Source organism: Mus pahari, chromosome 4 (assembly GCF_900095145.1).
Source record: "Mus pahari chromosome 4, PAHARI_EIJ_v1.1, whole genome shotgun sequence".
Taxonomy (NCBI): domain Eukaryota; kingdom Metazoa; phylum Chordata; class Mammalia; order Rodentia; family Muridae; genus Mus; species Mus pahari.
The window spans coordinates 12,105,188-12,118,543 of NC_034593.1; the positions used below are offsets into that span (position 1 = coordinate 12,105,188).

General features: G+C 38.1%; 1 protein-coding gene across 1 annotated transcript in view; it reads right to left on the reverse strand.

Moving 5' to 3' along the window:
* LOC110320216 (signal-regulatory protein beta-1-like) overlaps positions 1-12,049 on the reverse strand; it is a 31,169-nt gene extending 19,120 nt beyond the window's left edge. Inside the window, exon 1 of the mRNA XM_021196132.1 lies at positions 11,948-12,049. Within this exon, the coding sequence (XP_021051791.1) occupies positions 11,948-12,020 (73 nt within the window). The 5' untranslated portion in view covers positions 12,021-12,049. The remainder of the gene's footprint in view (positions 1-11,947) is intronic.
* Positions 12,050-13,356: the final 1,307 nt, after the last annotated feature.

Here is a 13,356-nt window from a genome sequence, read left to right on the forward strand (position 1 = left end):
AAATTGATTTAACAGTTATCTACAAAACATTTTAACCCAAAACAAAAGGATATACCTTCTTCTCAGCACATCATGGCACCTTTTCCAAAATCGACATATAATTGCTCACAAAACAGACCTCAATGGATATAAAAATAGTGAAATTATCCCATGCATCCTACGGGATGACCACGGACTAAGGCTGATCTTCAATAACAACATAGATAATAGAAAGCCAACATTCACATGGAAGCTAAAGAACACTCAACTCAATGATAACTTGGTCAAGGAAGAAATTAAGAAAGAAATCAAAGACATTTTAGAGTTTAATGAAAATGAAGCCACAACATACCNAAACTTATGGGACACAATGAAAGCATTCCTAAGAGGAAAGCTCAAAGCTCTGGGATTCTTCAAAAAGAAATTAGAGAGAGCATACACTAGCAGCTTGACAGCACACCTAAAAGCTCTAGAACAAAAGGAAGCAAATTCACCCAAAAGGAGTAAATGGAAGGAAATAATCAAACATAGGACTGAAATCAACCAAGTGAAAACCAAAAGAACTATTCAAAGAATCAATCAAACAAGGAACTGGTTATCTGAGAAAAATCAACAAGATAGATAAACCCTTAGCCAGACTCACTAGAGAGCACAGGGACAGTATCTTAATTAACAAAATCAGAAATGAAAAGAGAGACATAACAACAGAACCTGAGAAAATCCAAACACCATCAGATGTTACTACAAAAAGCTATACTCAACAAAACTGGAAAGCCTGGATGAACTGGAAAATTTTCTGGACAGATACCAGGTACCAAAGTTAAAACATGGTCAGATTAATGACCTAAAGAGTCCCATATCTCCTAAAGAAATAAAAGCAGTCATTAATAGTCTCCCAACTAAAAAAAGCCCAGGACAAGATGGGTTTAATGCAGAGTTCTATCAGAACTTCAGAGAAGACCTAATTCCAATTCTCCTCAAACTATTCCACAAAATAGAAACAGAAGGTGTTCTACCCAATTCATTCTATGAAGCCACAATTACTCTAATACTTAAACCACATAAAGACCCAACAAAGATAGAGAACCACAGACCAATTTCCTTTATGAATATTGATGGAAAAACAATCAATAAAATCCTCGCAAACTGAACTTAAAAACACATCAAAAAAAAATGATTCATGATGATCAAGTAGGCTTCATTCCAGAGATGCGGGGATGGGTAAATATATGGAAATCCATCAACATAATCCACTGTATTAACAAACTCAAAGACAAAAACCACATGATCATCTCCTTAGATGCTGAGAAAGCATTTGACAAAATCCAACACCCATTCATGATAAAAGTATTGGAAAGATCAGGAATTCAAGGTCCCTACCTAAACATAATGAAAGCAATCTACAGCAAACCCAGTAGCCAACATCAAACTAAATGGAGAGAAGCTGGAAGCAAACCCATGAAAATCAGGGACTAGACAAGGCTGCCCACTTTCTCCCTACCTAGTCTATATAGTACTCAAAGTCCTAGCCAGAGCAATTAGACAACAAAAGGAAGTGAAGGGGATACAAATTGGAAAGGAAGAATTTAAAATATCACAATTTGCAGATGATATGATAGTATATATATATAAGGTATCCTAAAAATACCACCAGAGAACTAAACCTGATAGACAGCTTCAGTGATGTAGTTGGATAGAAAATTAACTCAAACAAGTGTATCCTTTCTCTACACAAAGGATACACAGGCTGAGAAAGAAATTAGGGAAACAACACCCTGCAGAATAGTCATAAAAAATATAAAATACCTTGGTGTGACTCTAACTAAGGAAGTGAAAGATCTGTATGGTAAGAACTTCAAGTCTCTGAAGAAAGAAATGAAAGAAGATCTCAGAAGATGGAAAGATCTCCCATGCTCATGGATTGGCAGGATCAATATAGTAAAAGTGGCTACCTTGCTGAAAGCAATCTACGGATTAATTGAAATCCCCGTCAAAATTCTAACTCAATTCTTCACCAAGTTAGAAAGGGCAATTTGCAAATTCATCTGGAAGAACAAAAAGCCTAGAATAGCAAAAACTATACTCAAAGATAAAAGAACCTCTGGTGGAATCACCATGCCTGACCTAAAGCTGTACTATAGAGCAATTGTAATAAAAACTGCATGGTACTGGTACATCAACAGACAGGTAGATCAGGGGAATAGAATTGCAGTTCAGGGATAACTTATCAAAGGAAATGCCCAGGAAACAGAGAGGGGGGCCATAGCTACAGTTAGTATCAAGGGTGCATATGAAACCTAAACTGGCTATCACATATATGATATATGTAAGATTTTATGATTGAATAATGTCATCAAAAAAGGAAATAAGAACTTCGTTAAAACTTACCATTTAAAATATAATACATTTTTATATCACGTGATAGATAATATAATATGTCCTCTGTAAGGTCAGCAACTTAGTCCATGAACCACTTTTATGGCCCTTGAATTATATTAATTTTAAGTTCTATATAATAGCTTACAATAAACATTGTGGGTTTATAATAAACAACAGGTATTTATTATTTTCTCATGTGTGGTTCAGAAGTTCAAATTCAGTGAGTCAAGGCAATGAACATGGAGACACATATCCTTAGTGTCCAGGTGGCCCAGTTACTGTCCTTGAACATGGTTTGGTCTCCCGAGGGTACCCTCCTATGCCATCTGTCTTCCCATCACTGGACCCTGTTTACTCAGTAATTCTGACTCTCATAACTCTGACATTCCAGACGCATTCTTGCCTGGAGTTTGATGACTAGGAAAGAATACAGTGTACTGCATTCACTATACTATGCTACTTTACCAAAACTATACAGTCTTCATTTAAAATATGAAAATAACAAAGGTAAAGCATAGCAAAGATAAAGAAAGTGAAGAGTCTGGACAGCAAAATAAAATCATAAAACAGAGAGAATCTTTAAGCAAGAAGCAAATGATGTTGGAAAGTCAAGATGTATGGTAACCAGGACATTCAATTTACAAGGTATACAGAGGATTTGAGCATTTTATGAAAAAAAATTACAAATATAGAAATGGATACAATAACATTTCTTAGTAAGAAGTTAAGGGACGATGGTCAAAGACAGGGAAGAAAATAAATAATTTGGAGTGTGGGCATATTATTGATAAAATATTGTCTTACATCTTCCTAGTTTGATAAAATAGAGTTATAAATCTAACACTGTGAACTAATTAATTTGATATAAATTCAGAGAGAATCACCCCAGGACACATTATATCCCAACTGACAAAGCAGACTACTAATAAAAGGGTGAAAGCAGTAAAGAGCACGATTTATCTCTTTCAAGATCATGCAAAGTGTATGAACACAGCTCATTCAGAAATGATGACATCCAGTAAGCAGTGAGATACTGTATTCATCTAATAGAGAAAATACATTCAGAATTTAAATAAAATTATGGATTCTATATATGACAACACTAAGGAATCAGCACAAAGAAGAAACCATGTTATTCAAAGTTAAATATCTCAGTTTATTAGGATGATACCTGCGTTGTAGGGAATGCTAATGGGCTCCCTTGCCTGAAATAAGGGATGCCGTAGAGTAAGAGTAGTAGTGAAAGACAATATAACTTCTGGGAGTATAATGATTTTTAAATTTTCATAAATCATGGAGAACCCAGAACTTCCTCTTTTTGTTTGCATAATGGTGTCTCTAATCTTCTGCCTTGGTGGCATCCATTAATAATCTTAGATCAGGTACCACAACAGTAGCTGATGAGAAATATGAGGGATAACCTCATCCTATACAATCCCTACTGGCTCTGAAACTGTTAGGTCTGATGGGGAAACTCAGCTTACCTGGATAACTAAACACAAAAGCTAAAGAAACATCAAAATCTTAAAATTTGTGTAATCAGCTAATGCCAGATCTAATAAACATGAACATACTATTAGGAAACTAACTGATGAAAAACTAATATGATTAAAAGTGACAGGAATGGATTGCATGCGTAAGCCTATGAAGTAATTTATATTTTGGAATAAGTATTTACACAAAACTAATATTGTCAAAGTTCTATAATTTGTTCCAACTGGATATCCCAAAACAATATACCAAATTTATAGACTAGAATATTTGTGTCAAAATAGCATAGAGATTACAAAGTCTTATTAGCTTCTGGACTAAGATAACATAAAGCAAAAAATTAAAGGAAGCTACTCTTAAAATTGTATGGACTTATAATATTGAAAAACTTCATTGTAACTTAAAATATTATTTAGCACTGGGACCTATAATCTGAGACAAGAATGAAACACAGAGTACTATGATAGCTTGCTGTTCTAGTAGGATTATCTAAATAACACATGTGTGGTATCCATGCAATATCTACAATATTTTTATTCACATAGATCCTCTATCATAATTAATAATAAACAAAATACAATAATATATTTAACAAGTATAAAGTAGATGATGAATTTAATTCTATAAGAATACAATATTAAATAGGAGGAACTTTAAATATCAGTGACATCTACCCAGGACCCATCTCGTCTGTCACAAAAAAATTAAGCACTATCCACCAGTACTTTCAGGCAACCAATTATTGAAGTTAAGGCACTTATCAAGGGTAGGCCTATAATATTGCCTGTCTAGGATAAGAGCACTGAAAACTAAACTAACTATCTAGGTATCTGTGCACTTTAATTTCCAAAGGGGATTTGAGAATCTCAACTAATTCTGTTTGCATGGATATGCTCAACCATTGATGGTTGGGAGCATCCAGATATTACAGACTTCGGCTATTATAAGAGGACCAGCTGGAGTCTTTACAGCAACTATGCTTGGGACAATGCCCCTTCACCTTCACTCTTCCATCCTTAGAGCCACTGCTGTAGTACTCCTATGCTATCTAAACTAGTGAAGTGCTTTAACTTGATCCTGGTTGAGTTGTTGAAGGTCAGATAGTCCTTCATATTCTCATCTCTGAGTGCACAGAAATCTCAGGATAATAGCACAGGGGTTGCAGTGTCACTATTGAACTTAGACAAAAGGACATTGACAGCAAAGTGTAAGTCTCGGGAGTGCCCCATGATTCAGGAGAAAAGTATTTTCCCTCAGAGGATAGTAAAACATATTACATAAGAATAAGAGTCAAATCTGGTTTATCTCTTCTACCACAGGTTATGTGGCCCTCCATGTGGGCATGTGTTAATGCTAGAACCAAGAACTGGAGGTTGTGGAATATCTGCCACCAGAACTCTCCTTCTATAAGGACTGGAAGAGTCTGTGTTTAATCATTGGATAGAAGACCCGGATCAGGCTATTGTGCTTCTCTGTTCCAAGCCTGAAGTCACCCTCATTCTCCTGTACTGAAAGCTCTGTTCATGAACATGCCAGGAAGCTCTGTGGCAAAGGCTACTAGCTTTGCATATGCAAGGCCTTCAGTAAGTTCTTCCAGAATGCTGGATCACATGACTCACTCTTACATTTTCTTTTAATCTTTTTATCTCTATAACTTTTATCAAATTTCCTCTTCTCGGTGATGCTCATCGACCCCACCCTGTTTTCAGTAAGTCACCAACAGAGCTTCCTTATTTCTTTAGACAATAGGATATATTCTACATACATATTTTAAAATATTACACATTTCATCTTTTTTCTTAGTTATTATTTTCCTTAATGGACTTTAAGATATGCATGTGTGACTCTGCCTCTACTTTTGTTCTCCAGTGCCACATGTTCCCAAAACAGTCTCTAACTCCTAGTGAGTACCCAACATATATCTTCCTGTGTATGATTTGTCCAGTGTGGTATCTTCTAATGTCATGGAAACCCATTTTAAGTTGGTAATCTATGGAATAGAAACCAAGTTTCCATGAGAGTGATATTTTCAAGAAAATCTGTTTGCATATAAGGATCAAGAGCACAGGAAAAAAAAAACATTGACCCTGTCCTCATTTCAAATTAAAGCTCATGGAATAACCAAAGTTTCTGGGAGGAGTTACTACTAATCTCATGACTTCAGTCAGACAGCTTCAGTGCGAACTACAGTTCCAAACATTGCAATTAATATTGTTTGTGTTTCTGATTCTTTTTATGTATCTGTATCAGTGTGAAAAGACCATTAACTTGAGGTGTTGGTTTATGATGTGGGAGTATTTCCCACAGTATCTTGGACATGGAGAGTGTCAAAACAATAAAATGTAATTTCCCAATTGGTTTCTAAGTGATAATCCCTTCAACTGTTATTGGATGATCTGCATCAAGACAAAGAGCTAGGTACAGTTTATTAGTTCTGTCTAGCTCTAGATATGGATAGAGATCTGGATATAATTATCTCTTGGTGAATTAGCTTGTAATTGATTTGAAAAATATCTAGGAACAGAAAATCAAGTGAATTAATATTTCCTCTGGCTCATTGTTTAAGAGTTAAGCATTCTTACTAAAAACAATGAATTTATGAAACTCTTAGACAAATGGATAGCTCTGGATGATATCATCCTAAGTGAGGTAACCCAATCACAAAAGAGCACACATGATATACACTCACCTATAGTGGATATTAGCCCAGAAGTTCAGAATATCCAAGATACAATTCGCAAAACTCAAGAAGAAAGAAGCCCAAAGTGTGGATACTTCAATCCTTCTAAGAAGGGGGGACAAAATGACAATGGAAGGACTTACAGAGACAAAGTTCAGAGCAGAGACTGAAGGAGTGGCAATCCAGAGACTGCCCTACCTGGGTATTCATCCCATAAATAACCACCAAACCCAGACATTACTGCAGATGCCAACAAGAGCTTGCTGACAGCCTGATATAGCTGTCTCCTGAGTGGCTCTGCCAGTGCCTGACAAATACAGAAGTGGATGATCACAGCCATCCGTTGGATGGAGCACAGGGTCCCTAATGAAGGAGCTAGAGAAAGTACCCAAGGAGATGAACGGGTTTGCAGCCCATAAGAGGAATAACAATATAAACTAACCAGTACCCCCAGAACTCCCTTGGACTAAACNACCAATCAAAGAAAACACATGGTGGGACTCGTGGCTCTAACTGCTTATGTAGCAGAGGATGGCCTGGTCAGTCATCAATGGGAGGAGAGGTTCTTGGTCTTGTGAAGGTTCTATACCCCAGTATAGGGAAATGCCAGGTACAAGAAGCAGAAGTGGGTGGGTTGGGGAGCAGGGGTAGGTGGGAGGGGATAGGGAATTTTTGGAGGCGAAACTAGGAAAGGGGATACCATTTGAAATATAAATAAATAAAATATCTAATAAAAAAAGCATTAAGCATTCTGATGATTGACTGTTTACATTTTAGACCTAGCCACATTATAATGGTGTGTGATGGAGCAATATTGCTCATCCCATAGTGGCAGAAAACACTGAGTGGCAAAAATGGATGTGGGTTACATATTCCATTCAAAAGCACGAAACTTTTACCTTCTACCCTCTTAGATCTTACATTTTGCATACTCAATCATCATTCAAAATGGTGCAGTTATCTGTTGAAAAGGTCTTAACCCATAAAGATTTTGAAATATTTGAGACTCAAACCATATTTGTGCTAAACAACTTCCTAGGACTGAAGCAAATTTCTAAAATAATTCAACCAATCAAAGCAGAAGTTATGCTACATATCATATTTTAGAATTTTTAATTTACTGTCAGTCCTGTTTGCACTGGGGCCTAGAGGAAGACAGATACTTGTGGCAGAGACATCAGTCAAGCAAAGTGTGGCAGGAACATGGTACATAAAAGAACACAGCGGTGACACACAATCTTCTTCACTGAGATATCGCTTCTCATTCTTTACATATCTATTTATATAGTCCTTGTTCAGGTAAGATATAGACTGAAAAGTTGTATTTAAATATTTACGGAAATAGAGATAAGTATGAGCTGGGGTGTGTGTGAGAGTGTGTGTGTGTGTGTGTGTGTGTGTGTGTGTGTTTGTGTGTGTGCATGAGAGAGAGAAAGAGAGAGACAGAGAGAGAGATAAGGATTAAAGAAGCAAAAAGAAGTCATGAATTTTGAAAAGAAGAGCAAGGAAATTATGTAATTATTAGTTTCAGAAACTATACAAACAGAAAGCTTTAGGAAGTGCTAAAATCATCTCAGGACCAGTGGAAGTATAATGAGGATATTTTTTCTCTCTTTCAGTTTATTTTTTCCATTCCATATTCCATACTCTGTGCCCCAATCCACATTCCGACTTCTCCCTACCCCACCCTGTCTCCACATGGATGCCCCCACCCCTCACCCCACCTGGCCTCTAAACCCGCTGGGACCTCCAGTCTCTTGAGGTTTAGGTCTATCATCATTAAATGAACACAGACCCAGAAGTCCTCTACTGTATGTTGTTGGAGGCCTCATATCAGCTGGTGTATGCTGTCTGTTTGGTAGTCCAATATTTGAGAGATCTCTGGGATCCAGTTTAATTGAGACTGCTGGTCCTCCTGAAGGATTTCTCTTCTTATAAGCTTTCCCTAATTCCACAACAGGTGTCAGCTGCTTCTGTCCATTGATTGGGTGCAAATATCTGCATCTGACTCTTTCAGCTGCTTCTTGCATCTTTCAGAGGGCAGCCACGATAGATCTCTTTTTGTGAGTGCTCCATAGCCACAGTAATAGTGTCAGGCTTTGGGACCTCCCCTTGAGCTGTAGCCCACTTTGGGCATGTTGCTGGACCTTCTTTTTCTCAAACTCCTCTCCATTTCTATCCCTGGTGTCTCTTACATTCTGACCAATGACTTGAAAAGAGTTTTCTTGTGTCTGATCCTATGTGAATCAAGGAACTCCACATAAAACCAGAGACTCTGAAACTTATAGAGGAGAAAGTGGGGGAAACCTTCAAAGATATGGGCACAGAGGAAAAAATCCTGAACAGCAGCAATGGCTTGTGCTGTAAGATCAAGAATCAACAAATGGGACCTCATAAAACTGAAAAGCTTCTGTAAGGCAAAAGACATTATAAATAAGACAAAAAGGTCACCAACAAATTAAGGAAGGATCTTTACCAATCATAAATCTGATAGGGGACTAATATCCAATATATACAAAGAACTCAAGAAGCAGAACTCCAGAAAATCAAATAATTCTATTAAAAAATGGGGTACAGAAGTAAACAAAGAATTCTCAAATGAGGAATACCAAATAGCTGAGAAGCACCTGAAAACATGTTCAACATCCTTAACCATCAGGGAAATTCAAATCAAAACAACCCTGAGATTCCACCTCACACCATTCAGAATGGCTAAGATCAAAAATTCAGGTGACAGCAAATGCTGGCAAGGATGTGGAGAAAGAGGGACACTCCTCCATTGTTGGTTGGATTGCAAGCTGGTACAACCACTCTGGAAATCAGTCTGAAAATTGGCCATAGTACTAGGGGAAGATCCAGAAATTCCTCTCTTGGGCATATACCCAGAAGATGTTCCAACTTGTAATAAGGAAACATGCTCCACTATGTTCATAGCAGCCTTATTTATAATAGCCAGAAGCTGGAAAGAAGCACGATGTCCCTCAACAGAGTAATGGATACAGAAAATGTGGAACATTTACACATTGGAGTACTACTCAGCTATTAAAAACAATGAAGTCATGAAATTCTTAGGCAAATGGATGCACCTGGAGGATATCCTCCTGAGTGAGGTAACCCAACCACAAAATAAATCACTAGATATGCACTCACTGATAAGTGGTTATTAACCCAGAAACAGAATATCCAAGATACAACTTGAAAAACACATGAAACTAAAGAAGAAGGAAGACCAAAGTGTTGATACTTTGTTCCTTCTTAAAATGTGGAACAAAATACCCATGGAAGGAGTTAGAGAGACAAAGTTCTGAGCTGAGAAGGAAGGAAAGACTATCCAGAGACTGCCCCATCTGGGAATCCATCCCATATACAACCACCAAACCCAGACACTATTGCATATTCCAGAAAGATTTTGCTGACAGGACCCTGGCATAGCTCTCTCTTGTGAGTCTATGCCAATGCCTGGCAAATACAGAAGTTGGTGCCCACAGTCATCTATTGAATGGAACACAGGACCCATAATAAAAGAGCTAGGGAAAGTACCCAAGGAGCTAAAGGGGTCTGCAACCCTATAGAAGGAACAACAATATGAACTAACCAGTACCCCCAGAGTTGTGTCTTTAGTTGCATATGTTGCATAGGTATCAATGGGAGGAGAGGCCCTTGGTATTGTGAAGATCATATGCCCCAGTACAGGAGAATGCCAGGTCTAGGAAGCAGGTGTGGATGGCTTGGGGGAGTAGGGCAGGGGGAGGGTATATGGGGGCTTTGTGTATAGCATTTGAAATGTAAATGAAGAAAATATCTAATAAAAATGCCTTAATAAAAAAAAAGAAAAGCAACTGTGGTACATTTACAAAATGGAGTACTTCTCAGCTATTAAAAACAATGACTTCATGAAATTCACAGGCAAATGGATGGAACTAAAAAAAAAAAAAAAACATCATCCTGAATGAGGTAACCCAATCACAAAAGACCACATACGGTATGTACTCACTGATAAGTGGATATTAGGCAAAAAGCTCAGAATACAGGATACAACTCACAGACCATGTGAAGCTCAAAAAGAAGGAAGTCCTAGGCATTGATGCATCAGTACTACTTAGAAGGTAAAACAAAATAATCAGAGGAGGTAGATGGAGGGAAGTAGAGACCTGGGAGGGAGGAGAAGAAGGGGAAAAGTGACAGGATCAGCTATAGGAGTAGAAATACAGAGGGTGGGGAAAATGAAAGGATATGTGTAGCAGCAGCAGATGGAGAACTGAGTGTAGCCACTTGAAAGTGCCGGATTCCAGGAACACAAGAGGCTCTCAAGACCCAGTGGGAATGGCATAGTCTGAAATACCCAACAAAGGGGAGAACCTGTAGAGACCATATCCACTGGTTAGGCACAGCCGCCTGTTGAGGAGTTGGGCCACCCACCCATCTCAAAAATATTAACACAGAATTGTCCCTGCCCTACAGGGACAAAGAGTGGAGCAGAGACTAAATGGAAGGCCATCCAGAGACTGCCCTACCTAGGGATTCCTCCCATCTGCAGACACTAAACCCAGACACTATTGCTAATGCCAAGAAGTGCTTGCTGACAGGAGCCTAATATTGCTGTCCCCTGAAAGGCTCTGTCAGAACCTAACCAATATGTATGAGGATGTTCACAAAAATTGGACTAAGCACAGGGACCCACAATGAAGGAGTTAGGGGAAGGAACTGATGAAGCTGTAGGGGTTTGAAACCCCATAGGAAGAACAACAATTTCAACAAACCAGAGCTCCCCAACCCCAGAATTCCCAGGGACTAAACCACCATCCAAAGAGTACACATGGAGGGACACATAGCTCCAGTTGCTTACACAGCAGAGCATTGCCTTATCTGGTATCAGTGAGAGGGGAGCCTCTTGGTCTTGTGGAAGCTCGATGGACCACTGTAGGGGAATGCAAGGGTGGTAAGATGGGAGTGGGTGGATGGGTGGATTTATGAGCACCCTTATAGGAGCAGGGGGAAGTGGGATAGGGGTTTGTGGAGGGGAATCCTGGAAGGGGGATATTATTTGAAAGGTAAAAAAATAAAATAATCAATAAATAAAAAGAAAGAAAAGGAAAAAAACCTGACAACATACTGTCACCATGCAGATTATCACTAGTCCCGTTTGAAACAAATAGAAGGAACTAAAGCTTACTGGAGAGGGTCACGGAAAGCAGGGATATATAGAAAAATGTTTTGGATGAATCATTTATATTCTATGTATCAAAGCTATAAGCTCACATTCCAGTTCAGGCAGTGTTCAGAATTCTGGATCTATTACGTGAGACAATGTTCTTACCTCTCCTGTGACAGTTCAGGTAATTAACTGGAATCCTTTACTTTCAATGGTAAGAGTAGCTCAGAGGCAGGAAGATGATTCTATTGTTGGGGCATGCTCACCTTTAAGTCCCAGAAGCAGGATCAATAGCAGGACACTGTGAGGAATGTGGGTCCCGGCATCTAGGAGAAGCATGGTTGGGGTTAAGAACCCTGTTGGGACCAGAATCATAAGCTCTCAGGTTCTTCTATGTAAAGAAAGGAAGTGTTGTGACGTATTCTACACAAAGATCACTTCAATGTTATGTGAAAACAGGAACCATACTGCTTATTTTGAAATAGCTAAACTATGTTGCATGCAACTGCAGGGAAGGAGTTCTTATTTATCATTTGTTTTAAGAGGGACTCAGATATGCATAACATAATCCTTTCTCTTTCTCTTGACCCTGAGCTAGAGCCATGTTTTCTCAAGTGTCTTGTCTTGGTAACACACCAGTTAGAATCCAGTACAAAAGAATGTTTCCTGAACATCTAAGATCCTAGATGTTGTTGATTTGTGCCATAGTCTTTCCCAGTGTTACATAAAGTTGTCAGTTTGGCCCATATAATATTTGTAATATCAGCTCAATGCTAGAGTAAACCAGCTGTTCTCTGGGAATGATCCCTTGGATATCCTTTACTGATATCAGCAAATGTAGTCCAATAGAAATTTAGGAGTCTTTTTTGCCTACACAAGCACAGTGAAATGTGTGATAATTAGTATTAATTGCCAACTTCTCACAGATGAACAAAGCCACAAGAGACATTAGTGAGAAATTGTTGAAGTTTGACTATATCTTAGCCTATCTGTGAGGGATGATTTCTAGTTAACTGATTTGGGAAAACTCATCTTAATTTTGTGAAAAATATTGTCTTACACAGAACATCTTGAAGTGTAAAACAGAGCCAGTTGAATACTAGCATGCATGCATTAATTCATTGATCTCTGCTGTTGTCTGTAGATATAATGTGACATCCTGCTTCAAGATCTTGCCACCCTGAAGTCTTTGCAATGAGGAACTGTAATTTGGAGTTCTAAGTACAAAAAAAAAAAATGCTCTCTTAAATTGTCTTTGGCAGGGTATCCAGTCATATCATTTTGCTTTCTTCTAGATAGCAAATGGGAACACTTTAATAAGTATACGCTTAATGGAGCTTAAAATGGTATACTGCAAATAATAATAAATAGCCTATTTTTGGGGACATGGAGGACATACTGACACAATGATGTCAGAGTCCATTTTAGTTAGAAATAAGATATTTCAATTCTTAATTTATACATATAGGAACTAGGGAAAGAAAAGTATAAGTGCCTTCATCAGTCTCAGATATGTGTGTAGGAAAATGAGCAGGAAATCTAAGCCTCAAGATACAATTTATTTTTTCTTTTTTTTTTGGAGTATTTTTTAATTTATTTATTATTATTTTCTTTATTTACATTTCAAATGCTATCCCGAAAGTTTCCTATACCCCACCCCCACCCCTGCTCCCCT